Raw genomic sequence first — 27,400 nt, 5'->3', positions numbered from 1 at the left:
GATGCCATCAACCTATATCCACACTCCGGATTTTTGCATACAATAACGTATCTTTCCGGATTTGATTTGATAACATCGAAGTCAACACAATTTTTCAAGTGCCAGTTCTTTATTGCTAACAGACACTCTTCCTTGGTCCGAAATTGGTCACCCTTCTTTAAGTCCTCATCAGACCTCATATATGGGTTGTAGAACATATCTGATGAGGGCTCATCCTCGCCCAAGTTAAGTGTTGTGAAGTGCGCAGGAGGTGAGTAGCGTTGCGCTATAGGTATTTGAGGTTGGTCTTCGTCTTCAGAATGACGGTTCACCAAGTCATCAACCACGTCTTCAGCATCATCAACCACATCGTCTTCAACGTGGTGCTCAGCATCTTGTTCGTCATCAATCACAGGATCAATAACCTGTGATTGAATATTCTGAGTTGGTTGAGGTTGTTCCAACACAATGTACAACACTATGTATTCGTAACCAGAGTACTCATGGTTACGAAGCATGTATTGTGTCTCCATGTCATTTTGAATCAATGACTTATAAAACTTGACAGAGTTGTTTTCTGAAAAAAAAGGTTGTTGATAAAAATTTGGGACACGGGTTGTCTTAGTTTGGACTCAATCTTCCTTTTCAGATAAGAGAAGTCAGCTCCTCTATTTAGACAAAACCGAGTGCATTCGGTGTTTCTAAATAGGAAGCCAGACATATCACATTCATAAGTCTCACCGTTGACGTGAGCTTTGACTTTGTATTGTGAAGAAGATGACATGTTTTGTGAAGACATTGTGAAGGTTTTGTGAAGGTTTTGTGAAGGTTTTGTGAAGGTTTTGTGAAGATATTGTCAAGGTTTTGTGAAGATTGGTGTGAAGATATTGTGAATACCTTTGCGAAAATGTGTGTGAATATTTATACTGCAAGAATCTTACTGAAGATTGCTGTGAAGATATGTGTGTGAAGATTGCTGTGAAGATATGTGTGTGACACGTGGAAGGCATGCATGGGAATCTTGCAGAATAGGTGCAGACTAGGTGGTAGTGTTGGCATGCATTGGTGCAGACTAGGTGGTAGTGTTGGCATGCATTGGTGCAGACTAGGTGGGACTTGTCTTGTCTTGGGGAAGACTTGGTGGATTCTGATGACAAAAAAAATGTGACAAGTGTGAGGCATGCGTGGGAATCTTATTTAAAATAAATAATTAAGCGTAAATAAGATTGAATATTATTTTAAACACATAATCACTATTTTACTTTATTTGTAAGAAACTACTAACACGATTTTAAGAATCTCTTTATCAGTGAGGGGAGTTTAATCCCTCCATATATTTATCCAACATTTTTAATTTACCACCCCTTGACACGTGTAAGGCATGCGTGGGAATCTCTGAGACTTGGTGGTGAAGACTTGATGGGCAACAGGCATGCATGGGAATCTCTGAGACTAAGCTCAGGCTAGGTGGATAGGTTGGCATGCATTAGTACAGACTAGGTGGGAGTGTTGCATTCAAGGGTGTGACACGTGTAAGGCATGCGTGGGAATCTCTGAGACTTGGTGGTGAAGACTTGGTGGTCAAGTTTTACCATGCATGCCTGTTCCCCATCAAGTATTCACCACCAAGTCTCAGAGATTCCCACGCATGCCTTACACGTGTCACACCCTTGAATGCAACACTCCCACCTAGTCTGTACTAATGCATGCCAACCTATCCACCTAGCCTGAGCTTAGTCTCAGAGATTCCCATGCAGGTGTTTTGGACTTTTTGTACTTTTATAACACATATACGCCAATTAGTATGGCGTAACTAAATGAAGTATTCAATTTAAAGTTGTAATAAAACATAAAATAATTTAATTACAATATAATTATTTGTTTTCTTTTTGATAAATATTTGAAAGTGCACGCGTACACCACAATAATGAATATTTGAAAGTCAAATTTCAACCGTTAAATAAATTTTTGGGGGATATCAAAGCTAAAATTGGATTCTACTATCTCTGTGACACTTAACTTCTCATCTGACCTGTACAGTGTGACACCTATTCTGCAAGATTCCCACGCATGCCTCACACTTGTCACGTTTCTGCATCATCAGATTCCACCAAGTCTTCCCCAAGACATGACCACTCCCACCTAGTCTGCACCTATGCATGCCAACACTGCCACGTAGTCTGCACCTATTCTGCAAGATTCCCACGCATGCCTCACACTTGTCACGTTTCTGCATCATCAGATTCCACCAAGTCTTCCCCAAGACATGACCACTCCCACCTAGTCTGCACCTATGCATGCCAACACTGCCACGTAGTCTGCACCTATTCTGCAAGATTCCCACGCATGCCTCACACTTGTCACGTTTCTGCATCATCAGATTCCACCAATGCATGCCAACACTACCACGCATGCCTTAAACTTGTCACATTTTTGCATATTCAGTTTACTTGAAAAAGAGTATAAATAGAGGGTCATTCTTGCAAGTTTTCATCTACCACTAACACTTTTATTCAGAGAACTCAGGCGAAACTTCTCATCCACCAAGCTTCTTCCTACATTGCAGTCATGTCGCTTCTTACCATGGGCCAAGAACACAGAGGAACTAGGGCAAACATTGCCTCATTTGTAAGTTCTTCTTGAACATTGCCTCTTTCGTATGTTTGTAATTAGTTTTTTAAAAGTCCAATATAATAATTTTTTATATTGTTTGTTTTTAAAGGATCCCAAGAAATTTCGTCAACGTTCACACCCTGCCTTATCCAGACCCATGGTGCGTACCTTACATAGAGCGTGCGGGTTTCGGTCATGTAATGCATGTCGTAAATGCCACCATTGATGCCAAATTCATTTTGGCTCTGTGTGAACGTTGGAGACCTGAGACACACACCTTTCACCTACCAACTGGTGAATGTACCGTCACATTAGAGGACGTGTACATGCTTTTAGGTCTTAGAATAGATGGTAAGCCTGTCACCGGAAATGTTCAACAGCCTAACCAAATATGTGTTCAAATGTTGGGGGTAGATCTGGTCGAGGGTGAGGGGTCTGCCAAAGCAAGGGGTCAGGGTATTAAATTATCTAGCCTACAATTGTACCACGACTCCATAACTTTGACTGAGGAATCCTCCGAACAAGAAAAAGTCATAAAAACCCGGGTTTACATTATGCTATTGTTTGGGAACTTGCTATTTCCCGAAGGGACGGGAAATAGCATAAATTTTATGTACTTGAGTTTGCTCGGGGACATTGATAGAATAAGCACATATAGTTGGGGTTCTGCAGTGTTAGCATTCCTATATAGCTCTTTGTGTAAAAATGCACAAAATGAGCACTGTACATTTTCCGGATGTGCTTTTTTGCTTCAAACATGGGGGTGGTGGAGATTGCCGAGGCTAGCCCCAGAAAATCCTAATGACTACTCCTTCCCCTACGCAACTAGGTAAATTTATGATCTTATTTCATTTTGTATATATTTATTCTATACGTATTTGTAACTAATATTATTTATCTTTTTTTGTTTAGGTTCATTACAACCGGTCTGGATTACAGTCTTACCCCCAAAAATAAAATTATATTTTATCGTCAACTGTTGGATCGTCTCCGAGCACAGGATGTATTACCACTAAATCACTCAACTTCTAACTGATTTTTTAATGTCATGCATTCTCGATAAATAACATATTTACTTTTTTCTTTGCAGTTTATTTGGAGGCCATATTTGGGATTGGAACATCAACCCAACCCCGAAGATGCAGCTGTTTGGACAGCAAAAACGGCCATAATGCGGTTCACCACTGTGGAGATGCACCAAAGTGACCGTGTCAAGCTTCAATTCGGAATGCATCAAGACATCCCAGGCCCCCCAATGTCCATGGAACCTTGGCATCTAAAAAAAGTCAGCCACCAGTGGTATGCCCAAAATTGGAAGGAATTTGCTAAGGACTTTCGAAAAATGTGGAAAGACCGTGCCCACTATGTTCTACAATTTCCGGTGGCGCCCAACGAAATGAAGCCGACAAGGGAATATGTGGAATGGTATAGAGCAAATACCAATCCAGAAATGATTGTGTCTGACCCGTTCTATTTGGACGATCCCCGGATGCAACAGCCATATTTCCAACAACAACAACCACCACAGTATTCCCAACAACAACAACCACCACCTTATTACCAACAACAACCACCACAACCATTTTACCAACAACAACCACCACCTCCTTATTACCAACAACAACCACCACCACCATATTACCAACAACAACAACCACAACACATGTCCACCCCCCAACCAAATCAACAATACATACCACAAACTCAATCCCAATACCATGAAGACTACCAACAACAAACTCAACATTCCCACCACCATCAACAGTCCCAACACCTACCACAATATCAATCCCCATACTTCCACCAATCCCAACACTTCCAACACGACAATTTCCCAAGCTCTTCCAGTCCTCCACCTAGCCCCGACACGGGTATACAAGAGGACTACCAACAGGACTACTACACACCACAACAAACATTGCACTTTGGCCAACCCGATTCAACCCTAAACTACCAAAGACCACAATTCGAGGGCGCACCCAGCAGTAGTCAGTTTGTCCCACCGAGACAAAGCTTCGAGGGCGCAGAGGGGACCCGTCTTTCCTACAGCACTGAAGGGACTTCCACCGAACCACAACGGCAAGCGGCAAGGGGGCGCGTTAGGGCAAGGGGAGGTAATAGGGAAGCACCACCACCACGTGAACCGTCTAGGCGAGTAACTAGACCTCCCCCGTGCGGATCGTACAAGGGACCGCATCATATGTGATTAATCATATCTTTGTAATATTTGCCTTGTCTATTATTTAAATAAAAATATTTTCTGTTTATTATCTTTATATCTTTATCTTTATCTTTAAAAATATTGTCTATCATATCTTTATACATATAAATTAATTTTTTTTCCAAAAATTTTCAAATAATATTAATTACTTATAAATTATATTAATATATATATATAAAAATTAATATATATATATAAATTAATATATATATATATATATATATATATATATATATATATAAATAAAAAAATTTATTTATATATATGTGTGAACATAAATTAATATACTTAATAAAAAACATAAATTTATAAATAAAAAAAAATTAAAAAAAAAAAAAAAACATTAAAAAAAAAAAAAAAAAAAAAAAAAAAATGGATTGGGCATAGGCGCCACCCCTAGTGGCGACTTGCCCTACCCATTAAGGGTAGGCGCCACCTAGGGTGGCGCCTAAGTGTAAAAAATGGCCAATTTTGGCCATTTGTGTAATTATTTTGAAAAATTGGATATTTTTGAAATTTTTTTGAAATTTCTGGATATTTAAAAAAAAAATTCATTTTTCCTTGCCCTCCTTTTCGCCGCCTTTTGTCCCATTGGTGATCAATTTGAGTTGCACTATTGTATCATGAACAATCGATGCAACTTTTTATATTAGAGGTTGATGAGTATATTCTAATAGATGTTGCCTTTGATCTCTTGGAAGAATTGTTCATCCTTTGTCCCTTCTATTTAGGTCCGTCCTTAAAAAATCTTCATGTGTGCTGCAATGTGAAATGTTGATCTAATAATACAAAAAGCTTGTGTGTATCATCCATAACGTCGGTTTCTCGTTACAGCAACAAACAATTCATAGCTGCCACAAAACCATTAGTAATGTTTATTCAATAAATGCCATCGAGATTTAAGGGTAGACTGTTCCATTTCTTCAAGCTTTGTCATACCCTTATTTGATTCTACCCCAAAAGCAATATGCCTTTTGGTCAACTCTTATGACTGGAGTTTTGGAAATGTTGAGCCATGATTGAATAAGTCATTTATCTTTTTTATCTGAGAATGTAAAACAAAGTTTTTTATGGTGTATTAGGCCTATATGTTTTTAAAATATAATAAGAATAAAAAAATTGTTTTATCAAAATAATTTATTATTTTAAAAAAATATATGTTTTAATTTATATATATGGATCACAAATATAATTTTTCCATATATAAAAATATTTAAATCAAAAGACAATTTATTCTCGTTTATAACAAAAAATATAAGATTCACTTATTAATTTAAGAATAACATTTTCCATTAGTGAAATAATTATATTAATAATATGTAGCTCAGTTTTCTATATATTATCTTTAAAAATATTGTATTTTAAATTAAAAATAATTTTAAAATAAAAATATTACTAATATAAATAATTTTAAAACAACAAATTTTTTCCGTGTTAGGATTCATACATTATTTTAAATATATTTATTTTTATTTTTTTCAATTGTTCAAAAAATGTAATAACTCGTGCACGGATTCTGGTCTGAATATCCGTGCGTTCGCACGAAGATTGATGTGTTACGCACATTTGCTATTAAAATATAATAAGAATGTAAAAAATATAAAAATAAAATTATTTAACCAAGAAAGTTTATTATTTTTAAAAAAAAAACATATTTTTATTTATATTTAGAGTATAAATATAGTTTTTTCATATATACAAATATTTGGATCAACCGTATATTTTTTCGTATGTAAATATTAATTTTATTTTGACATTATTTATAAAAATATTTATGTAATTATTTAGTTTTATAAATATAAACTAATAACATAGTATTTACAAATATTATTTTAATTGTAAAAAAATATTAGTAACATAAATATATTTTACATGTGTTTGGATTCATATATTATTTAAAATATTTTTATTTTTATTTTTTTTAATTATATAAAAATTGTAATAACTCGTGCATTCATACAGATTCTGGTTTGGATATCCGTACGATCGCATGGGTATGAGTGTGTTACGTGCATTTGTTTTTAAAATGTAATAAAAATGAAAAGAAAAAAAACAAAATTGATTAAGCAAAAGAGTAATGATAGTAAATTACTCCCTCCGTTCCTTTTTAAGTGTCACTTTCTTGATAATTTTTTATTTCTTTTTAAGTGTCACTTGCAAAGTTCAAGATAGTATTAAATGTATGTTTGTCAAAATTACCCCTATGTAATTATTATAGAGAGAGAAAAAGTAAAATGAATGTAATATATAATTAAGGATATTATAGGTAAAAAGAGAATTATTGTTTAAAAAGTAACAATAATGATTAACTTTCTTGGTATGTGCAAAAAGTCAAAAAATAACACTTAAAAAAGAACGGAGGAAGTATAAATAGAGTGAAACTATAACCAATTACTCCTTTAGTTTTCGAGGGCCAAAGCCGCTTTAAGTAGGGGTGTTCGCGGTGCGGTTTGGGCGGTTTTGACGATAAAAGTCATCCGAACCGCAAGAGAAAAAAGCATGCGGTTCGGTTTGGTTCGGTTGACTTTTAGAAATAAAACCAAATCAAACCAATGTTGTTTGGATTGGTTCGGTTGGTTCGGTTTTTTATAATATTTTTATTGAGTCATACATACACCTATAGATAACAACGTAACTTTGTATTTAGTCATTCATACATTACTAAATAACATAAAAACTTATCATATTTAAACAAAAACTTCGCATTCAATATACACAAAATTATATTAGACAAAAATGGAATAAAAATATATATATATATATATATTATATATATATATATATATATATATATATATATTATATATATATATATATATATATATTATATATATATATATATATATATATAATATAATATATATATATATATATATATAAACTTATCATATTTAAACAAAAACTTCGCATTCAATATACACAAAATTATATTAGACAAAAATGGAATAAAATATATATATATATATATATATATATATATATATATATATATATATATATAATAGTAGAATAAAATAATATCAAAGACATTATAATAAAACATAAAAAAACATATGAGATGAGAGATTAGAGAAGATGAAAAAAAGAACATATGAGATGCGGGATTGAGAAGAAATGTGCGATAAAAACGTAATTGAAAGAGAAAATAGTAACATAAAAGATAAAAAAGAAAGAACATAAGAGATGAAATATTAGAGTAAAAAAAGCGAAACGTACATGGTAAAGAAGATGAGAAGAATGTGCGATACTACTGGGAGAGATTTAAGAAGGTTGAAATTGAAATCCTAAGTGAGAGTAAGAGAAAATCATTTTTAATTGTAAGATTAAGGCATACTAAGTTTGAGTTTTGGGTTGGATGAGGGATAATTGAAGTTTGAGTTGTAACATAATGCGGTTTGGTTTGGTTTAGTTCGGTTTGAAAAATACAAACCGCAAACCAAACCAAACCGTGCGGTTTTGTTAGAGAATGACCCAAACGGATCCGAACCAAATGCGATTTTTTGCGGTTTTGGTTTGGTTTGGGGTTTTCTATTGGGTTGGTTTGGTTTTAAACACCCAAGTATATTTTATTTTCAAGTGTATGTTTTTCACACAACTGCATGAGGATTGACCTCAAAAATAATGAAATTTACATACGCCTAAGTGAGTGATTAAACCATGATGACATGCTCAAGAGATTTGAATTGCTTACCACTCATAGGATTCGAACAAAGTCATGATAACTGAGTCAATCTCGACCATTCGATTAATCATGACCATTCGATTAATCATGTGCACCATGACTTCATTATTGAGTCAATCACGACCATTCAATTAATATAAGTAAACTATTGATATTTATAAATAAACAATTTTTTAAAAAAAATTGACAACCTAAAAATTTTCTCTATTTTAAAATCAGTGGAGTACAATTAACTTTAAAATAATGCATATGATAATTACATTTTAGTATATTTGTTATCCATTATCAATGTGAATAATTTTTTAAAAATATTTGATTTTTATTATAATTACTTCTGAAAACATAAATGATTATTTGTAATGAGCAAATAATAAACCTTTTTACTTTGACAGCAAATAAAAATTACACATAAAAATGAATGATGTTACATTATCTCAAAGCTATTTACTTTAAGTTAAAAATATATAATTGCAAACGTGAATGGAATGGCGGGAGTAGTAATTAGGTTAGATGTACTTGCCTTAATGGTCTTTCAAATATTTTTATTTACAATTTTAATAGGGTGAGAGTAGTATTACCTTTCCAATTTAATGCAACAGTATTTAATCAAGCATCTTTAAATTAAAAGATGATAGCTGAACATCAGAACATGAACAAACCCAGATCAATAATATGATATATCTAATTTGAATCGTGCTGCTATTGTAAAGATATATGAGAAAATAATTCTTCAAGCTGATTTTCCTTTATCACGATACCGTGTTTCTGGGTGAACACTGCATCTTTGACTGAACTGGTTTTAATATCCGTGATAGCATCTGAACCGGATATGTTAAAGTATTCGTTCAGGTTGTGCTCGGTTCCATCTGCATAGATGAAGATACTATGAGAATAAAACTTCAATAACATCAAACATCATATGGCTCATCCTGTTAATATAGCAATGTGTTACTTGTAGCAGTGCTAATTGTAACTGCTTGACCTTACCTATGTTAGAACCTAGAAGCTAAACCTAAGTAATAAGTATAAATAACCTGGAAAAAATTGATAGCTTCAAAATAATGAACCTTTAATAATGGAAGTGTGGAGAACAACTCTGTTCAGCAAGTTATCATCCTTTTTCATCTTTAATTTTTTCCCAACTGGTAAGTTTTTCTTTCTGTGACCCTTGAGATTTACTATTCGTGGCTACCCCTCATTGTTGATTTCCATTGTGCGCGTTCTGGAGTTATTGAACTAAACATCCGCTGGCTGCTTCTGCCTGAATGGGTGGTGGCACGACCTTAGTTCTTGATATATTGGTTGTTCTTTGGTTGTTTTGGTCTGTACAAGTTGTGATGATGCCACCCTATTCTGAGCCAGATGGACAGTACCCGTACCGTCCAAGACCCTTCTTGGACGTGGGGAACACTGCACTGTTGACATGGTTGTAGACATTCAAACAACTGGTGACTGTATAAAAAGTCGGTACTTTAATTGTTCATTTCCAATGCACGGTGTTGTCTTTTGGGAGATGGGGTATCGCCTACCCCTCGTGAAATTCAAACAAAGAGACTTTTGAAACAACTTCCTCTCGCGGCTTCTTAGTTGCACCCTAGTTTTTTGGGCCTTTTGTGCATACCTCGAGATCTTGGCACGTCTTCTTCAACATTTTCCTTCCGGTCTGGGAGTTTGATAGGTCCGAGGATCCCCAGGGCTTGGTTTCCTTTGAACAGTCATTGAAGGTTTCACTGACTCCCTCGAGGATTCCAAATACATTGATTGCCGTGGCCCATAAGGTAGTCTGTGTTCAGACTACGTTGCAGGGACGTTGTCATGCACTTGCAAGTCGAGGTTCCCGCAGTGCTGGTCAGGAGACCACATTTGTTTGTGCCAGAGAAGGATGATTTATGAGGATACAGATTTTCCTGAGTATGATCGAATCTACGCTGACATTATTAAGGAGTTCGCCCATTCTTTCAACAAAGCGGCCTTTGTTGATAAAGAAATGTGGTCCTCAAAAGCCCTACAAATCCTAAGGGGTGAAGAGTATGTGGAGACTGTTACTCAAGCTCCAAATGTCAGAGGATCCTGTAAACTCAGTCATCTAACAAACTCTGAGGACCGGTCGTGTCCATGTATCTGCTAAGGGACGCCAAGTCAATGACAAGGCCTAATTTGACCTAGTCAAATAAGGCTTGGGGTCAACTGTACTGTGGGTCAAGGCCCAATCTACATGGTATTGGATCGCCCAAATTTTAGGAAGGAAAGTTGACCAGAGGAAGGACACGCCCTAGAGGCACACCTGATCAGGGCTTACCAAACCTTAAAGGTCGTCAGATGACAGTTTACAAGATACTCTGACATTTGTCCTCTGAGACAGGTGTCATTAAGAAAGGTTCTACATCCTTTAAACCCTAGACTGCTCCTATAAAATCTAACGAATGATTCAGACTTATTTTCACACTATTCGAAAATTCAAAACCTTATACTCACAGCTTCTGCTGAGTATTTGCAGGTACACCTCCTACTACCGAATTCGGTAGACAACGACCGTAGTCTAGAGGTTCATCGTCGTCGTCGTCATCATAGCCACGTGAAGAAAAGATCCAACCAAATCATTTACTAAGTAATAGTAGTATTGAAAAAGATCACTCATTTTGGAAAAAATCTTATTTTACAAATGAGTAAGTTATTTTGGGACAGTAACTTTTTCCACTCACACGTATATCATTCTATCACAACATATGACATAATGGTTTGTTTATTCAAAGAAAAACAAGTTCATTGTTTCATAATAATTATTCCAAAGTCATTACCTTGAGCAACTATGGGTTCATGTGGAGGAGGCTCTTCAATCCAATGTCCATCAGAACCTTTCATGTGTCTTCTATCAGATGCAAAACAACTAAGGAAGATAGGAGCATGCACAATTCTGAATAATCTGTCATAAAAAAATCATTTCATACTTAACAATAATTGAATATCTACTTCTAATTGGTTATTTCATATTAGGAAAGACATTTTCTATAAACATTGGATTTGGTTTCCTCAATAATATGTTATATGATGCTATGTTATTGGGTTTATTTGTTGTTGGTTGGTGCTTTAATGTCCTTTCTAGTTACTCATCAAAGCATAACTCATTAAAGCTAATTGACCATTTACCTTTATGCCTCTTGTACTGGGTAAATAGGAGATTCTATAAACAATGGATTTGATGATATGATTTCATCAATAAGATGTTTTATGATAAGATGCTATGTGTTAATTATCACCATTTTTCATTAAAATTGAAAGATACAAAAGACTATGGCAAATTAAGATTCAATAATTAAGGAATAGTGTGGCATGTAGTTTGAAATCAAGTGTTGAAATTTTATTTAATGTGAAGAACTTTTTAAGAGGCTTTCCCTAACAAAAATGTTGAAGGGTTGAATATATATATATGAAAAATATTAACATTGTTTGGAAGTTAATTGACCATTTTCCAAGCAAAGAGGCTTTCCCTAACAAAAATGTTTGGACACCGCTAAAACACACAACTCTGCTATTCATTACATACCGCTACAACTGATATATCAAAACACACCGCCATTTATAATATAGCGGAGTTCACATATCGTATCGGCTGCCTACCCCAAATTCCAATGCATAATAGCAAAAGCAATATAGAGGCGCTATACCAATTTTTAACAACACTACTAGAGTGATACTAATTACTAGTTTGGGGTTTTTCCATTTTCCTGAAGCTAATTTTGCTAAGTGGGTGGATGGTTTAAAGAAGACATCATAAGTACTTGTGATATTTCCTTCAGTAATGATGAAACTACTTATTATTTAATTGATTCTAGGAAGTCCTGCAATTATTGGAGATAGGGAAAATGTGGAGGTGCTAATGATGGCGCCAATGACTTCAATTATGATTTGAAAAATCAAAACTAAAAGTTAAAGGAGGTCATTCAATTAGCTCTTCCTAAATGATAGTATTCTCCCTCCATCCTTCCCTTTCAAAAGGCCTCTTTCTCCTTCATTTTCGAGTCTCTAAATGAAATTTGTCATGTTTTCAATATCATATCTCTAGAGAGTCGTCTGCAACCTGACCTAAGATTGCAGTTGGCAAAGAAAGGCATGTCCATAATCTTCCAAACTCGCCCGATGTTATTCGATCTTGTTTTAATTTCAGATGATGGCTATTTTAGACTATTAATCAAAGAAAATATTTGAAAACAAAATGGTAGAAACAAATATAGAGCATTACCTATCATAATCAGAAAAAAGTTGAAAGGAAGGGCGAATCGTTTCAGACACATATGAAGCTAGAGGTGAGGGAAAAGGAAGCTTTGAATCTAAGTCCCAAACTAGTGGTTTGTCACCTGCTTGATTAATCTGCCAATTACAAGAAGAGTGTGACGAAAATGATCCATATTATAAGTATCACAAAAAGAATAAAAAGGTTTCAAAACCTAGTTAACAAACTACCCATAAAGTGCCTCAACTCATTCAAATGAAATATGTTTTAGGCCGTTCGCAACGCCTATAGCAGAAGGCCCAAGAGAAGCATCACGCGAAAGAGCGTGTGGAGTAGGTAGTCCCTCATTCTACCAAGAGCAGACGATTCCACCCTCCAGACGCGTCAACGGCCAACCGCACAACACACCTCATCTCACGCCGACGGTTTTAACCGCTCACACTATATAAGGAGGAAAGCGCATCATTTCAAGTATTCAAATTCATTTTCACTCTCACATTACTTCTTATTCTCTCACTGACATGACCGTTGGACTACTAACCTTGCAGGTCAGTCCCCTCTCCGCCACATCGGAAACACCAATTCACAGCAGCAAAGACATTACCTCATCATTTCAGCTATCATTTCTAGTTCTAAACCGAAGAAAATACATATTTGACAATACCTGAATGCAAATGACATGGTAATCCCATAGAACAGCCCCATCTGCCCTGTTGCTAGCTTTTTGATTCCAAAGTGGAATCTACAAAAATTAAGACATACTTTTCAATCCAAATATATGCAATCAGTTTTGTCAAGTGTAACCAAGTAAGGAGAGAAATTACAAGTGAATAGAAAATTATGAATCATGTTCTGTGTGAGAGAAATGACATGCCTGCTTCTTTTCATTGGAGATGAAAACAACAAAAAGATCAGATCCTTCAGAATTCGATATTCCATCATTGCACAACTTCTTGCAAAGCAAGTACACATTCTCCTCACTATATATAAATAAATAAATAAATAAATAAATAACGGAAAAAAAAAGCATAAAAACTCCATATACAAGAATTGAAAAGAAGAAAAACTATTGATCTAATAGCATGAAACACGCATAAAAAGGAGGAAGAGAGTATTACCAATAAAAAGGAGTGTGGTGGAAGTGAGAAACATCAATGGTGGTTGGCGTTGCCATGGATCTCTTTCTTCGACACTGTGCAGTGCAGTAGCTACTTTTAATATAAACAAAGACGTGCTACGCAGTACGCAGAACCCAAAACCCAATCGCTTTCAAGCTCGGAAACAAAATCCAAACCCTCCCAATAATAATTTTTTCTTTATTAAATAGGTCGAATCCCTAGAAATTTTGGGGTTTTCAATTTTTTTTTTTTTTTTAAGTTTAATCTGTATTTTATATGGGTTGTTTTAAAGACTAAATATATTGCTTTTTTATTAAAAAATTAAAATAAATAAATATTAATTGATATTCATGTAATGCAATAAGTTAATCACAACCACTAATTTTTTTATGAAATATTTAATTTAATTTTAATTTTTTTAGGATAATATTGAAGGGCAATTCACTATTTTAGTATTTTGCTTATATAACATTATTATTTATGTATATAAGTGAGTAGTGTGTTTAGCCATTAAGTAATGTAACATGTTGTATGCAAAAGTAGTTCATTAATCATTCTCAGTGTCATCGTTAGTGGAATAATAGTGGAAATTTGTTAGAGTTTGTTATTCTCTTTCACTTCGTTCTCTTCCTTCATCGTCATCTTCTTCACTTGTGCACCAATAATTAATATCTAGAATTTGGTTCATATCTACAGGGAAGCACGAGTGAATGGTGAGGCGTTGTGTGATTGATTTTGTTTATTGAATTCATGTTGAATTTTTAAATCTGAATTGTAACAGAATCACACTTATTGATTTTGCGAGATTGGGAAACACTAGTGTTTAGTATGATCTGAGTGATTGCACAAGGTTGAAGATGAATGGAAACGGTAATCTGAGTACTAAGCTTCTAGTGTTCGATGGCAAGAATTGGAATCAGTGGATGATTCAAATGCATGTGTTGTTTGGCGCTCAAGATGTTCTTGATCTCGTCAACGACGGTTACATTTCTGTTGCACTTCCAGCAAACGTAACAGATGCGCAGATAAATGCTCAGCGTGATATGAGAAAGAAGGATTATAAGACTTTGTTCTACATCCATCAGTGTATGGATATGAACGTGTTTGAGAAAATTATTGATTCGACGACGGTGAAGTCTGTGTGGGACACACTGGTACGGTGCTACGACGGTGATGCATCAGTGAAGAAAATCGTTTAATTCTTATTTCAATTTTTTATAAGTTATTTAATTTTACAATATATAGATAGATAAATATATAAAATTTAGGTGATTTAAAAAAATTTGATATTAAAAAATACTTCTTTTAAAATTCTTAATTCACTATTATCACAATACTTATTTTTTGTATGGTTATTTAAAAAACTGACTTCATAAAATTATTTATTTTATAATTAAATAATTTACTTCAAATTTACATACACATCTAAATATATTTTATACTATATCAAATAAATTTATCTTAGATCAAACAAATTGTATTAATTAAATTATATTAACATGACAATATTCATTACTAAAAGAACTATTGTTAAGATAATTACTCTTGATATTTTTTTAGTCCACATTTTATCATTTATTGTTAATATATGTAAATATAAAGATGTATTAAGACACATACACAAACATTAAAAAAAATTATTCTTCTATATTTTAATGACATTTTTATCAAATAATTTAAAATATGGATGATCTTACCTGTGTGGACGCAACGATCTTCTACCGATAGTTATTAAATAAAATCAACTTTAACTAATTTTTAAATATTTATTTGTCATTCATTTATTATATAGTTTTATAACAAATAACTGTTAATTTAATATATTTATTTAAGAAATATAAAATATAAAATATAAAATTAACTTTATTGATTAGTAACCGACTTTAGCTATAGTAAAATAGACATAAGTACAAGTAGGGGTGGACAAGAAACAACCACCCGAGAATAACTAACTGAACTGGTTGCAGGATTCTGTTTCGGGTCAGGTTAACTCGGTTTGACGGGTTGGATGGGTGCTGCAAACGGGTTCAGAGGGGTGTGTGTGGTCGGGTTCAGTTTTGTTTTTCGGGCCCAACAAAATTTGAGCCCGACCAATTCTATATTAATATTCTAACTTAGGCCCAACCCAATTTTATGACACCCAGTAGAAACCCAACACCCAAGGACCCAAACTACACTAACCTAACCTGAAAGTAGCACTAACAGTCCAACATAATCAGATTTAGTTCAGAGTTCTCCTCCAAACCTTAAAGCTTTAGCGTCGTCACCTTGCTTCATCTCCAAAAGTAAAACAAAATCCTTATCTATGTCTCTCCTCCGCCGTCATCACCGTCCTTTCCTCCTTCATCATCACTAAGCAGAGAACCATTTGTATCCTTATCCATCTTAATTACGTTCTTTTATGTTCGTATTTGCTTTCTAAACACTAAGTCTTTCTTTGTTCTTGATTTCAGATTTTGTATGTTCAGATTTTGTAATTTCAAGAGTTCTTTGAGTTAATGGAAGGTTAGATCGTTGTTTATGTTTTAAGAGCTTTAATCTTTTATATACTGTTTTAATAACTCCATTTGTTTTATATTTATCGAGATATGGAAGGGGCTGTAGAAATGCAAGGAGCTGGAGAAATACAAGGAGCTGGAAATTTGTATAATAACAGTAAGTTTAGTTTATTTTATGTATGCTTTGTATGCCTATGTCGATGTATCATGTTGAATATTTCGTTTGCTACCTTATTAAAAGTTTAAAGGAATAGGTCCTTTAAGTCATTATTGTTATAATAAGTGAAAATGCATACAACAATAAACAAAATATAACTAAGTTTACTTAACTAAACAACAAATTTCAGCACATAAAAGTATCATTAGAGAAAGGAAATGGTCTAGAAACCATTCTGATGTTGTTTAGCCACTTGAATTTGTTCCATGTAAATGGAAATAGCCTAGAAAATTGATTGTAAGTTGTGCTACTAAACTGTGGTATTAAACTAATTGTTGTTGTTGTTGATGTATCATGTTGAATATTCTATTTAGTATCTTGTTGAATATTATGTTTGCTACCTTGTTGAAACTTACTAGAAACAGTTACACGAAAATAAAGGTTTGCTACCTTATTGAAACTTATGTTGAAATTTAATTAAACTTATGTTGAAACTTAATTAAACAATAATTTTTATCACATAAAAGTATCATTAGAGAATGGTACCTTGTTAAATATTTTGTTTGCTACCTTGTGTGATAAGATAACAAATTAAAACTTAAGTCATAAATCATCTAATTAATTACAAAATTCCAATATTGCTAACTTGAATTACAAACTACAAATTTGAACATATTATGAAAAATTCATCAATTACAATGGAGTTACATTGACAAAGTTAGACAAAAATAAGTGAATGAAAATTCATCAATTACAAGAGTTAGACTATTCAAGAATATAGTGATAAAGTCCACATTATGAAAACATCAAGATCTATAAAACACAAACTGATCAAATATTCTAATGTGAGAATATTCAAGATAGTAATATTCCAATGTAAGAATTAAAACTTAAGTCATAAATCATCTAATTGATCCAATATTCCAATTTTTTATAAGTCCATTATACACATGTGAGATAAGAGAGAATTAAAACACTCTCAAAAGTGTAGCTAGCTAATATACTACAACTACCAAGCATCTAGACAAACTTTAGATTTAGAAATTTAGTAGAAACAACTACATGAAAATAAGAGTATACATATGACTACATGAAAATAAGATTGACAAACTTTGAAACTAAGCCTATAAACACTTAACGAGTTAATGATGTTGGTTGTGTGTTGATTATAATCTTCATTAATTTTCAGTAATGGAGAATGTTGCTCAAAACGAACCTTCTTCATTAACATCTGGTGTTGCTGCAACTGATGTTGTTGCCAATGAAATTCATGTTGTTGGGCTTCCTCCACTTGGAAAGAAGAGAAAACAAAATGCTAATGGTCCTAGGAAATCCTCTCCTGCTTGGGACTATTTTATTAAATTGCCTAATGAAATTGAACCAGTAGCTGCTTGCAAACACTGTCATATGGAATATTTGTATGATCCAAAAACCCATGGGACATCTAACATGCTTGCTCATACAAAAGTATGTACCAAGATGCCACAAAATGATCCTACTCAAACTGCCCTCTCCTTTGCTGGTGGAGAGGGTGGTGGCTTGGTTGCTGCAAGCCAACGATTTAATTTGGTAGCTTGTAGGAAGGCTATTTCTCTCTTTGTGATCCTAGATGAACATGCTTTTAGGGTAGTTAAAGGGGAAGACTTTAAATTGTTATGCAAACAATTACAACCCCAATTAACTATTCCATCAAGGAGGATTGTGGCGAGGGATTGTTTTCAACTTTTTGTTGATGAAAAAGCAAGATTGAAAGGTTATTTCAAATCTGATTGCAATAGGGTATCCTTAACCACTGATTGTTGGACATCCATTCAGAATCTTACTTATATGACCCTAAATGCACACTTCTTTAACAATTATTGGAAGTATGAAAATAGGATTCTAAGTTTTTGTTTAGTTCTTAATCATAAGGGTGAGACAATTGGTAGGAAAGTTGGAAGGATTTTAAGGGAATGAGGAATAAGGAATGTGTCCACAATCATTATGGACAACACAACATCTAATGATGTAGTTGTTGCTTATTTGAAGAAGAGTATTGATAATATGGGTGGTTTAATGAGTGATGGATCTTTCTTTCATCTTCGCTGTTGTGCACACATTTTAAATCTGGTGGTTCATGATGGTTTAAAACAGAATGATTTATCCATTTCTGCCATTAGAAATGTTGTTAGATTTGTTAGGTCATCACCCCCAAAGATCTGCAAAGTTCAAAGAATGTATTGAGTTTGCTAGAATTAATTGCAAGAAACTTCTCTGTCTAGATGTTCCGACAAGGTGGGACTCATGTTATTTGATGCTAGATGCTGCTGAAAAGTATCAAGCAGCATTTGAGAAAATGGAAGGTGAAGATTTTAGCTATTTGGAATTTTTTGGATTAGTTGGCCCCCCTACTCTTAATGATTGGGAGAATGTTAGGTGTCTTGTAAGTTTTTTCAAAATTTTCTATGATGCTACTATGAAATTTTCTCCGTCAAAACAAGTATCCCTTCATAAGTCATTCCACCAACTAGCTTCAGTACATTGTGAGCTTAAAAGATCATCCATGAACTTGAACATAATTTTAGCCTCAATAGGATATGAAATGAAGAAGAAGTATGACAAATATTGGGGGGAAATTGAAAATATCAACAAGTTTATTTATTTTGGTGTGATTCTTGACCCTATATACAAGTTAGGGTATGTAAAGTGGTGTTTTAATGATATGTATAATGGTGAGTCAGTGCCTTTTACTAATCTGATTAATGTGATAAAAAAGGAGTTGTTTAAACTATTCAATTGGTACAAGGGTATACATGAAAAGCAACATGGACCATCTACTAGTCCTAATGAGGGTGGTTCATTTGGTGATGGTGTTCCTAATGTTGAAGTTCCATCTCATTTTGCAAGGGTTGAAGCTTTTAAAGAGCACCTTAAACAAAAAGATCCAATAGATAAAAAAATGATCTTGAGAGGTATCTAGATGATAATTGTGCCGATGATTTTAACTTTGACATCCTTATGTGGTGGAAACAAAACTCTTATAGATACCCTATTTTATCAAAAATGGTGAAGGATGTTTTAGCTAGTCCAGTCTCCACTGTCGCTTCTGAAAGCACATTTAGTACCGAGGGCAGAGTTCTATACACATAGAGAAGTTCACTAACCCCTGAAATGGCAGAGGCTATGATTTGTGCATAGGACTGGTTAAAACCTACACTCACTCAATTCAAGGACTTGAATATAAATGAAGAATTTGAGTTGTCTGTCATTATTGTTTCAGGTATGTAAATTTTTGAGTATGAGTATTTAGTGTATTAATGTATTGGCTTTGGTTTTGATTTAATTATTTGGTTTCTGTTTAATTTTATGCAGAATTTGGTGGTCCCTCTACTAGTGGATCAACATCCGGTGATGGATCTGATAATGTTGGAAACGGAAATGAGCCAGTTGTTGGTTCATCTCAATCACATACTTGATGTTGGTTGTGTTTTTTGTATTTTTTATTTGATTTACTTATTTACTTATATCTATGTTTTTTAAATGTATTAATATATTTTTGTGTTTCGTTTCAGTTTGTTTTTTGGAGTCATCTGTGAAAATGACCTTATTTTGGGCTACTGATTATTATGGATAATCATCTTATCTATCAGCCAATATCCTCAACAGTTCTTTTTTTTTGTGTGATAATATATTAACTAATATCCTCACATGATAGGTATTAATTGTTTCCCAAAAGGAATCTATGTGTTGGATAACTATCTTTATAGGTTTTGTTTGAATGAACTTGTTTATCGGAAGTATACGTTGTTAATTATACATACTTGATGCTTTCCCTAGTTATAATTAGCTAATTCTGATAAGGTAAAATACAGAGCATGCTCCGTCTCCAACAAAGTGATGTAGTTTACAATGACTCTGAGATTGATGATATTGTGATGGTGATGTAGTTAACTTTTCTTAAATATGTTGAGGATATTTTGGCTTATAATGAACTTGTAATATAATATATCAGTTTATTACTTGAATGATGATGTAATTGTAATATAATGTTAATACTCTATCACTTAGATGATGATGAAAATGTAATATAATGAAAATAGTTTATTGTTTCTTAGTTCTTTTAATTATATAGAATGAAGTTTAATGAGTATTCATGTGATTAGTGTTATAGGAATGATAGAATTCAGGTTAGAATTTATTGGTCCAAACCGATTCAACCCAACCGAATGAACCTTATAAACCGATAATCCATCAATCGATAAAACCGAACTTAGTTTTGGGTGAAACTGGGTTTAACTTTTTCAATCGTGGATTAGCTCGGGTTAGCTATTTCGGCCCCAAACCCACCCATAACCGACTGCCGTCCACCCCTAAGTACAGGTATTAAATAAAAGTAAAAAGAAAAACAATACTTTTTAAAGAGACTATGTATCAGTACTTGAAATAGGGGTATAATTAATTTTTTTGGTGTAATTTGTTTCCTAAAGTTTTATAGGAGATATGTTTTGTTACAATACATCAAAGATCCAATTTCCTTAATTTTCGAATTTGATTGTGTCTTCTAGTCAAATTATTGTTACATCAACTTGTGTAAGTCCAACCTTAGAGTAAGTCCAACCATAGATTTAGCTAAAGGTGGCACTAACGAGATGAATCGTTCACCACCAATGTAGAGGCACCTTTTATAGATTGATCAATTATTATATATACCTAACTCAACATTTCTTCATAATCACACTTCACACCATTTAATTTTCTGCATTTTCTAACAAACTTTGAGTAATGGCAAGAAATCTAAATAGCATTATTATGTTAGGTTTAGTTATGTTTCTTCTTGTACAAAGCAAGGTAAATATTTTCACATGGCTTAATATGCTCTGCACACCTTCCTCTATTTATTTTTTACATAAATAATATTGTATTTCATAGGCTGACATTGCTATAACTACTATTAATGCTTCAACTCCAGCTCCGGCTCCGACTCCAGTTTCAGATTCAGATTTAACTCCGACAACACCAATAACTCCAGCATCTCCGACAACTCCGGAAACGCCAGCAGCTCCAACAACTCCGGAAGCGCCAGCAACTCCGGCAACTCCCGCTACTCCTAATCCATCGGTAAGGATTTTCACATGTTATATTATTTACTTGGATAATTTAGCTACACCAATATTTCTTCCCATGTTAACTTCATCTTTGTTTGATTGGATTTCAGGATGGCACAACAGAAGGAAGCCTTAAACCCGAAGGTGTTGATTTAACAAATGATATATAGTTTTACTCATATTCATGTTACAATAATATTCACTAAAATGATGTGTTCTTGGTTGAAATTGTAGAATGTGCTCCTCCATGTGAAGTTAGATGCTCAAAAACACATCACAAAAAACCGTGCTTGTTCTATTGTGAGTATTGTTGTGCCAAATGTTTGTGTGTGCCTCCGGGAACTTATGGAAACAAGGAAGTATGTCCATGCTATAACGACTGGAAGACTAAAGAAGGAGGACCTAAATGTCCTTGAGCATTGCTTACTCATCTTATATAATATACCACAACATTCATTCAATTTTCCATTTAATTATGTTTCTCCTTTCTCAAGGAATAAAGAAATTTTTACATATCGGCTTGAGTTAAGACTTTTTATTAAAAATTAATAGTTTAAAAATGTCTTCAGAAACTAATTAAGATACAACAAAACACTTTATATTATCAATTCATATAATATTTAATAAAATTCATCAACACGGCATAACACTTGATAATAATATAAAATACAACAAAACACTTTATTTTTATAAAATACATAAGTTGAAAATGATACAAAAGAAAATAAAAAATAATATTTAATCTTATATTATCTAAATTTATTGGTCTAATAGGATTACTGATAAAGAATAAAACTTTTTTTTTTAGAATTATGATTATTAGTGAGATATTAATTATATTTTTTTATTTAAAATAATAATAAAAATAAAAAGAATTTATTAAAGTCACATTAGTGGGTTGAGTCAACAAATCTGCAGGGTGTAAAACTCAAATTCGATACCCAAAACAAAACTATTATGGTTGTTATAGGTTGAGTTAAATATATCCGTAAATGAATGCATGGCCGAACATGACTTTTTAGAGGCATGTGTGAAATAATAAAAATGGACCCCTAATAAAAAATATATTTTTTTAAAAAAAGAACAACCTTGTATTCGTCAAATAAAAAGATGTTATTGCACTAGATTCTCTACCAAATCTTGTATTTGTCAGCATTGACATTAGCTATAACTACTTCCTCCTTCATCCTGACTATTGCGAAAACATTTTTATAAGTCTAAATAAATAGTATAAACAATATAATGATCAGTCTTGATATAATTAATCATAAGTGAAAATTACCAAATTAAGATTATAACCTAGAGTCTTGCAATGACCACACCTAAATACAATAATGAATTTGACAAGAAAATAAATAAGATTCAGAAATATTGAAAATGAAAAAAAGATTATCATATCATAAAGTTACAGAAGATCGCGTTAATCTATACATATCATGGTGCATAGAACTCCACTAGAACATCTTTTGTTTAATCTAAAACAACCTTATCAAAGTTATTAGGGGAAAAAACTACCACACCAGATGAAAGAAAAAATATCTTCACGATAGTACTTACATGAATATTATATTTTATACTAATTATAACATATAAGATATCGACACTAAGTGAATCAAATTTAAAAATATTCAAAATTATACGAAGAACATAATAGATGAGTAATACCAAAGAAATATATACTATAATAGTGATAATCTATAAGACATGAATAAAATTAAAAAAACAACATGGGATGGTTAAATTATATTGCTAAGTATTCATAACATTACTCAAAATTGTAAAAACAAGTAATTGTAAAAAATGTGTATGAAATAATAAAATTAACAAAGAAAGAATGATCTTATGCTAAAGATTCTTGAAAAAGAATACAAGAATCTTCTATATAATTCACATAAATACATTATTCCATGTATACAAAACAGCCATAACTTTTACCACCATATTTAAAAATCAATCATCTACCATTTGACCAATGATAAATTCATATTTATTTTTTATTTTTTTATTTATTTAATATAATATTTATATATATATATATATATATATATATATATATATATATATATATATATATATATATATATATATATATATATATATATATTTAAAATAAAATGAGATCTTTTAATTTAGAAACCCTAATCAAAAGACCGTCTTGTCCTCGCTAAATAAATTTGAATAATTTATAAATTAATTCAACAAGTTTGTGGGTCCCTCCACCATTAACACTCCTAATACCATACTAAAATAAATGCTTCAGTAAGTAACTCTTAGGAGCATATTTGTAATGTATAATAATTACATATCTTTCTCAATTACTAAGATTTTATTGTACTAGTAAATTAAACTATACTCTATACTAGTACTTTCTAACACAAGATAGAAAAACAAAAATCGGTGCTATTTCGTTAGCACTCATATTTTGCTATTATTTTGTAGTTTTATTTATTTACTATTTACTCATCCATAGTTAAGAATATATTATTAATTTATAAAAAGTAATGCAACAATTAGTATTTTTAGTTATATAAAAAGATTTGGTACATTAGTCAGTTATGTTAATAATTCTTATAAATATTGTGTCAGCCAAATTTTTTTTTAATTAAAATTAATAAAATTTTATTTTCATATTTACAATGTCATAACAAAAAATTAAATGAATTGATTTTATTATTAACTGAAAAAAAATATTAAATAAGATTGATTATAATTTAATAAATAATTTTGCTTTGTAAAGTAAATTTAATTAAAGAGATAATTATTAAAAAATAAAAACTTTATTTTAGGATTCAATATATGTTGGGTCAGATCTACATCTATGATGGTCTAAATATTTTGGAGATTCGGTTCTAATTTTATAATAGGTCTTTAATTAAAAGATCCATAAAAATGACAAATTTTATTAATAATTATGTTTTAAAAAACAACTCAAATTATCAATATTTTAAATTATTTATCAAAGTAATAATATTTCAAATAAAAAAAATGTCGCAAAAAAATGCATCAATGCGTGTACATGTGCTCTAATTTAAACCTATGTGTCATTGCCTCTAGCTCATGGACTCGTGGCATGTTAGGGAACATGGCGCATGCATGTTGGCCTTAAGAGGAGACGACATCCCTCCTGGCGTCTAGTTTGTATTTGATATTTTTTTAAAATTATATTAACAACAAATAATAATAAAAAATGTTAAATAGAAAAAAAAATTATAATATTATTGTATAAAATAGAATTACATAACATTCAGAGAGAATTTTAATGACCCGCACGATCGTAGGGGTGTTCGCGGTGCGGTTTAGATCAATTTTGAGGTAAAAATTCATTCGATCTAAAAACAAATTTACTCGCGGTTTGATTTGGTTTTGGATGAATGATTAAAAAAATCTGATCCAATCCATTCCAATTTCATGCGGTTTAATTTGGATCACCTTTTAGATATCCAAATTATAAATTATATTTTTTATTAAGATTACAAAAATGATAATAAATAATATATTTGATATAATATATAACATAGTATGTATTAAAAATTAATATTACAAAGTGAGAATGAATGATTATGGTTGAAATAAATGAAATAATAAAAAAATAGATTAAATTAAATTAATCAATAATATTAAAAAAAATATCATTGAATAATAAATTAACACATATTAATAAAAAAATAAAAAAATAAAAAATATATACATGCGGCTCGGTTCAACTTGGACAGTTTTGAAAAATCAATATGAAATATGAACCAAGCTGTTTCTATAAAACGACATTCAAACACATCCAATAATATTCATGTTTTTTTGCGGATTTTGTTTTTTTGGGTCGGTTTGCGGTTTTTATTTGGATCAGATTGGATTCGAACACCGCTACTATATCGTAATGCCTGTTGGTACCACACTCTGGCACATTCGCTTGTCGTCGAGGCCTCCCACGATTTCCATGAGGTGTTTGACGTGTCCTAGTATTTTCCTGAGCCATAGGTGTTTGGTGTGAGGTTCCTAGGATATTGGTGTTATCTAATAAATTGTCGATCATATCTCCTCAGTAGACTGCGACGCCGTAATCGAGTTCGGTGCCCATGTTGTCGTAGTTAGGTCGTGTTGATTGGGTTACATGTGGGCGAGTTGGTTGGTTGAATTGGGACATTGATTCATTTGGAAATGAAGCAATGGTTCTTTAGGTGTGTGAAAGACATGTGTTGGTTGAGTGTTTGGGTGATGTGATGTTTGGGTGCTTTGGTGGTGTGATGTTTGGGTGTATATTGGTTGAGTGTTATGGTAGGATGTGGTGGTATCATATGCCTCATTGGTGCTATGGTAAGATGTGATGGTGGCATATGGTTTTTGGTGGTATGGGTAATGCTCTTGGTTTTGTATTTATGTGTGTGGCATGAATTGATCGTGAGTTTAGGTGTATGTGGTTTCATAATCATGTTCGATAGATTGTTGGATGTATGTGGTATGGTAATGTTGTGGGGTTGTTTGTTGAGTTTGGGTGGGTTGACAATGTTGTTGGGTTTGATAATGTTGTGAGGTTGGTTGTTGGGTATATGATGATGAAGCTTGTAGGTATGAGTCGATCAAATACCTCGGGTCAGACATAAATTGTGTTGTTGTAACCGATCTATACTAATTCATATAATTTCGAGTTGGTCTAGCATCGTCTGGAATGATAGGTCTGTTTATGGTATGTTAATATCATGGCTTCCATTGACAACATGCCTCCCTATCAAGGTCTCTCCAATCGAAAAAATTCCATTGGGCATCGACTCTTAGTTGATGCCATTGTCCCAAACACGTCGGGGATATGGGATTTGTGGGTCCATGTTGAACTACAGTTTAACACAATCACTCTAGTGCATCTCCACAGTAGTGAACTTGATGATTGTTATTTTTGCAGTCCAAACTGCAACATCCTCTGGGTTAATCTCATGGTCGAGACCTAGATACGGCCTCCAGATAAATTATAGAGGAAAAACACATTATTAGAATAGTAGTAAGTTGGTAATATTAAAACTAAATTATGAGATGGTTAGTTGTTTAGTTGCAATGCATCGTCTGGTCCAAGGTGGTCTAGAAGATTTCGACAAACCATTATAACGTGTTTAGAACATTTGTTGTAGTTCATCCCTCGAACGGACCACCTAAACCAAAAATAGTGAAAATAAATTAGTTACAGTTATTTATAGCATAAAGTAAGTAAGTGAAAATAATGATTTAAACTTACTTTGTCGTGTAGGGGAATGTGAAGTTTTTCTCATTTACGGGGGCGAGTGACGAAATTCTTGACTAACCACATGTTTGGAGCAAAAAAACGCAAGAATAATACGAACAAGTACCCTTATATGCATTTTTACACAAAAAATTATATATATGGGACAAAACAATTGAACCCCAACTATATGTTCTAATTTTATTTATGTCTTTAACAATGGTAAATACATAATATTTATAGTATTATCAATAGTTTCAGGAAACAAAAAGTTATCAAATAGTATCATAATATAACATCGAGTTTTAATTATTCTTTCATTTCCGATCAAATATTCGGTTAATATCATATATGTATAATGTTTTTTTTAAGGTACTTTAGATTAATACCTTGACCCGTTTCCGTTTCTTCAAAATAATCGGCATCCAAAAGTTGCTTGTATATTGCGTTGTCTTGGTACATTAACCGAAAGGAAGATGAAATGTATGTGTCTCAGGTCTCCATCTTTCTACCAATGCGAGGATAAACTTATAATCAACAGAGTAGAAGACTATGTCGAGTAAATTATCAAAAATGGCATGTCGTAAATACGGTTCTATAAACTCGTCATG

At 32.6% G+C, this 27,400-nt stretch overlaps 3 protein-coding genes across 3 annotated transcripts; 2 read left to right on the top strand and 1 right to left on the bottom strand.

Annotated features, from left to right (window-relative positions):
- Window positions 1–2,788: 2,788 nt before the first annotated feature.
- LOC127094853 (serine/threonine-protein phosphatase 7 long form homolog) lies at window positions 2,789–6,813 on the top strand. Its single transcript, XM_051033627.1, has 4 exons — window positions 2,789–3,421; window positions 3,505–3,595; window positions 3,683–4,706; window positions 6,776–6,813. The coding sequence occupies exons 1-4, from the start codon at window positions 2,793–2,795 to the stop codon at window positions 6,811–6,813; spliced, it is 1,782 nt and encodes a 593-aa protein (XP_050889584.1). The 5' UTR covers window positions 2,789–2,792.
- Window positions 6,814–8,988: 2,175 nt separating this feature from the next.
- Window positions 8,989–14,092, bottom strand: LOC127092899 (protein N-terminal glutamine amidohydrolase). Its single transcript, XM_051031789.1, has 6 exons — window positions 13,845–14,092; window positions 13,601–13,706; window positions 13,391–13,468; window positions 12,736–12,863; window positions 11,294–11,418; window positions 8,989–9,361 (listed from the first exon to the last, which is right to left on the bottom strand). The coding sequence occupies exons 1-6, from the start codon at window positions 13,898–13,900 to the stop codon at window positions 9,195–9,197; spliced, it is 660 nt and encodes a 219-aa protein (XP_050887746.1). The 5' UTR covers window positions 13,901–14,092; the 3' UTR covers window positions 8,989–9,194.
- A 7,168-nt stretch (window positions 14,093–21,260) lies between these two features.
- Window positions 21,261–21,999, top strand: LOC127093923 (gibberellin-regulated protein 7). Its single transcript, XM_051032813.1, has 4 exons — window positions 21,261–21,326; window positions 21,408–21,596; window positions 21,694–21,727; window positions 21,818–21,999. The coding sequence occupies exons 1-4, from the start codon at window positions 21,261–21,263 to the stop codon at window positions 21,997–21,999; spliced, it is 471 nt and encodes a 156-aa protein (XP_050888770.1).
- The last annotated feature ends 5,401 nt before the right edge of the window (window positions 22,000–27,400 follow it).

This window comes from Lathyrus oleraceus, chromosome 6, assembly GCF_024323335.1.
Source record: "Lathyrus oleraceus cultivar Zhongwan6 chromosome 6, CAAS_Psat_ZW6_1.0, whole genome shotgun sequence".
NCBI lineage: Eukaryota > Viridiplantae > Streptophyta > Magnoliopsida > Fabales > Fabaceae > Lathyrus > Lathyrus oleraceus.
Note: the sequence above shows the minus strand (reverse complement) of the source record. Positions and strands in the feature narration are given on the sequence as shown.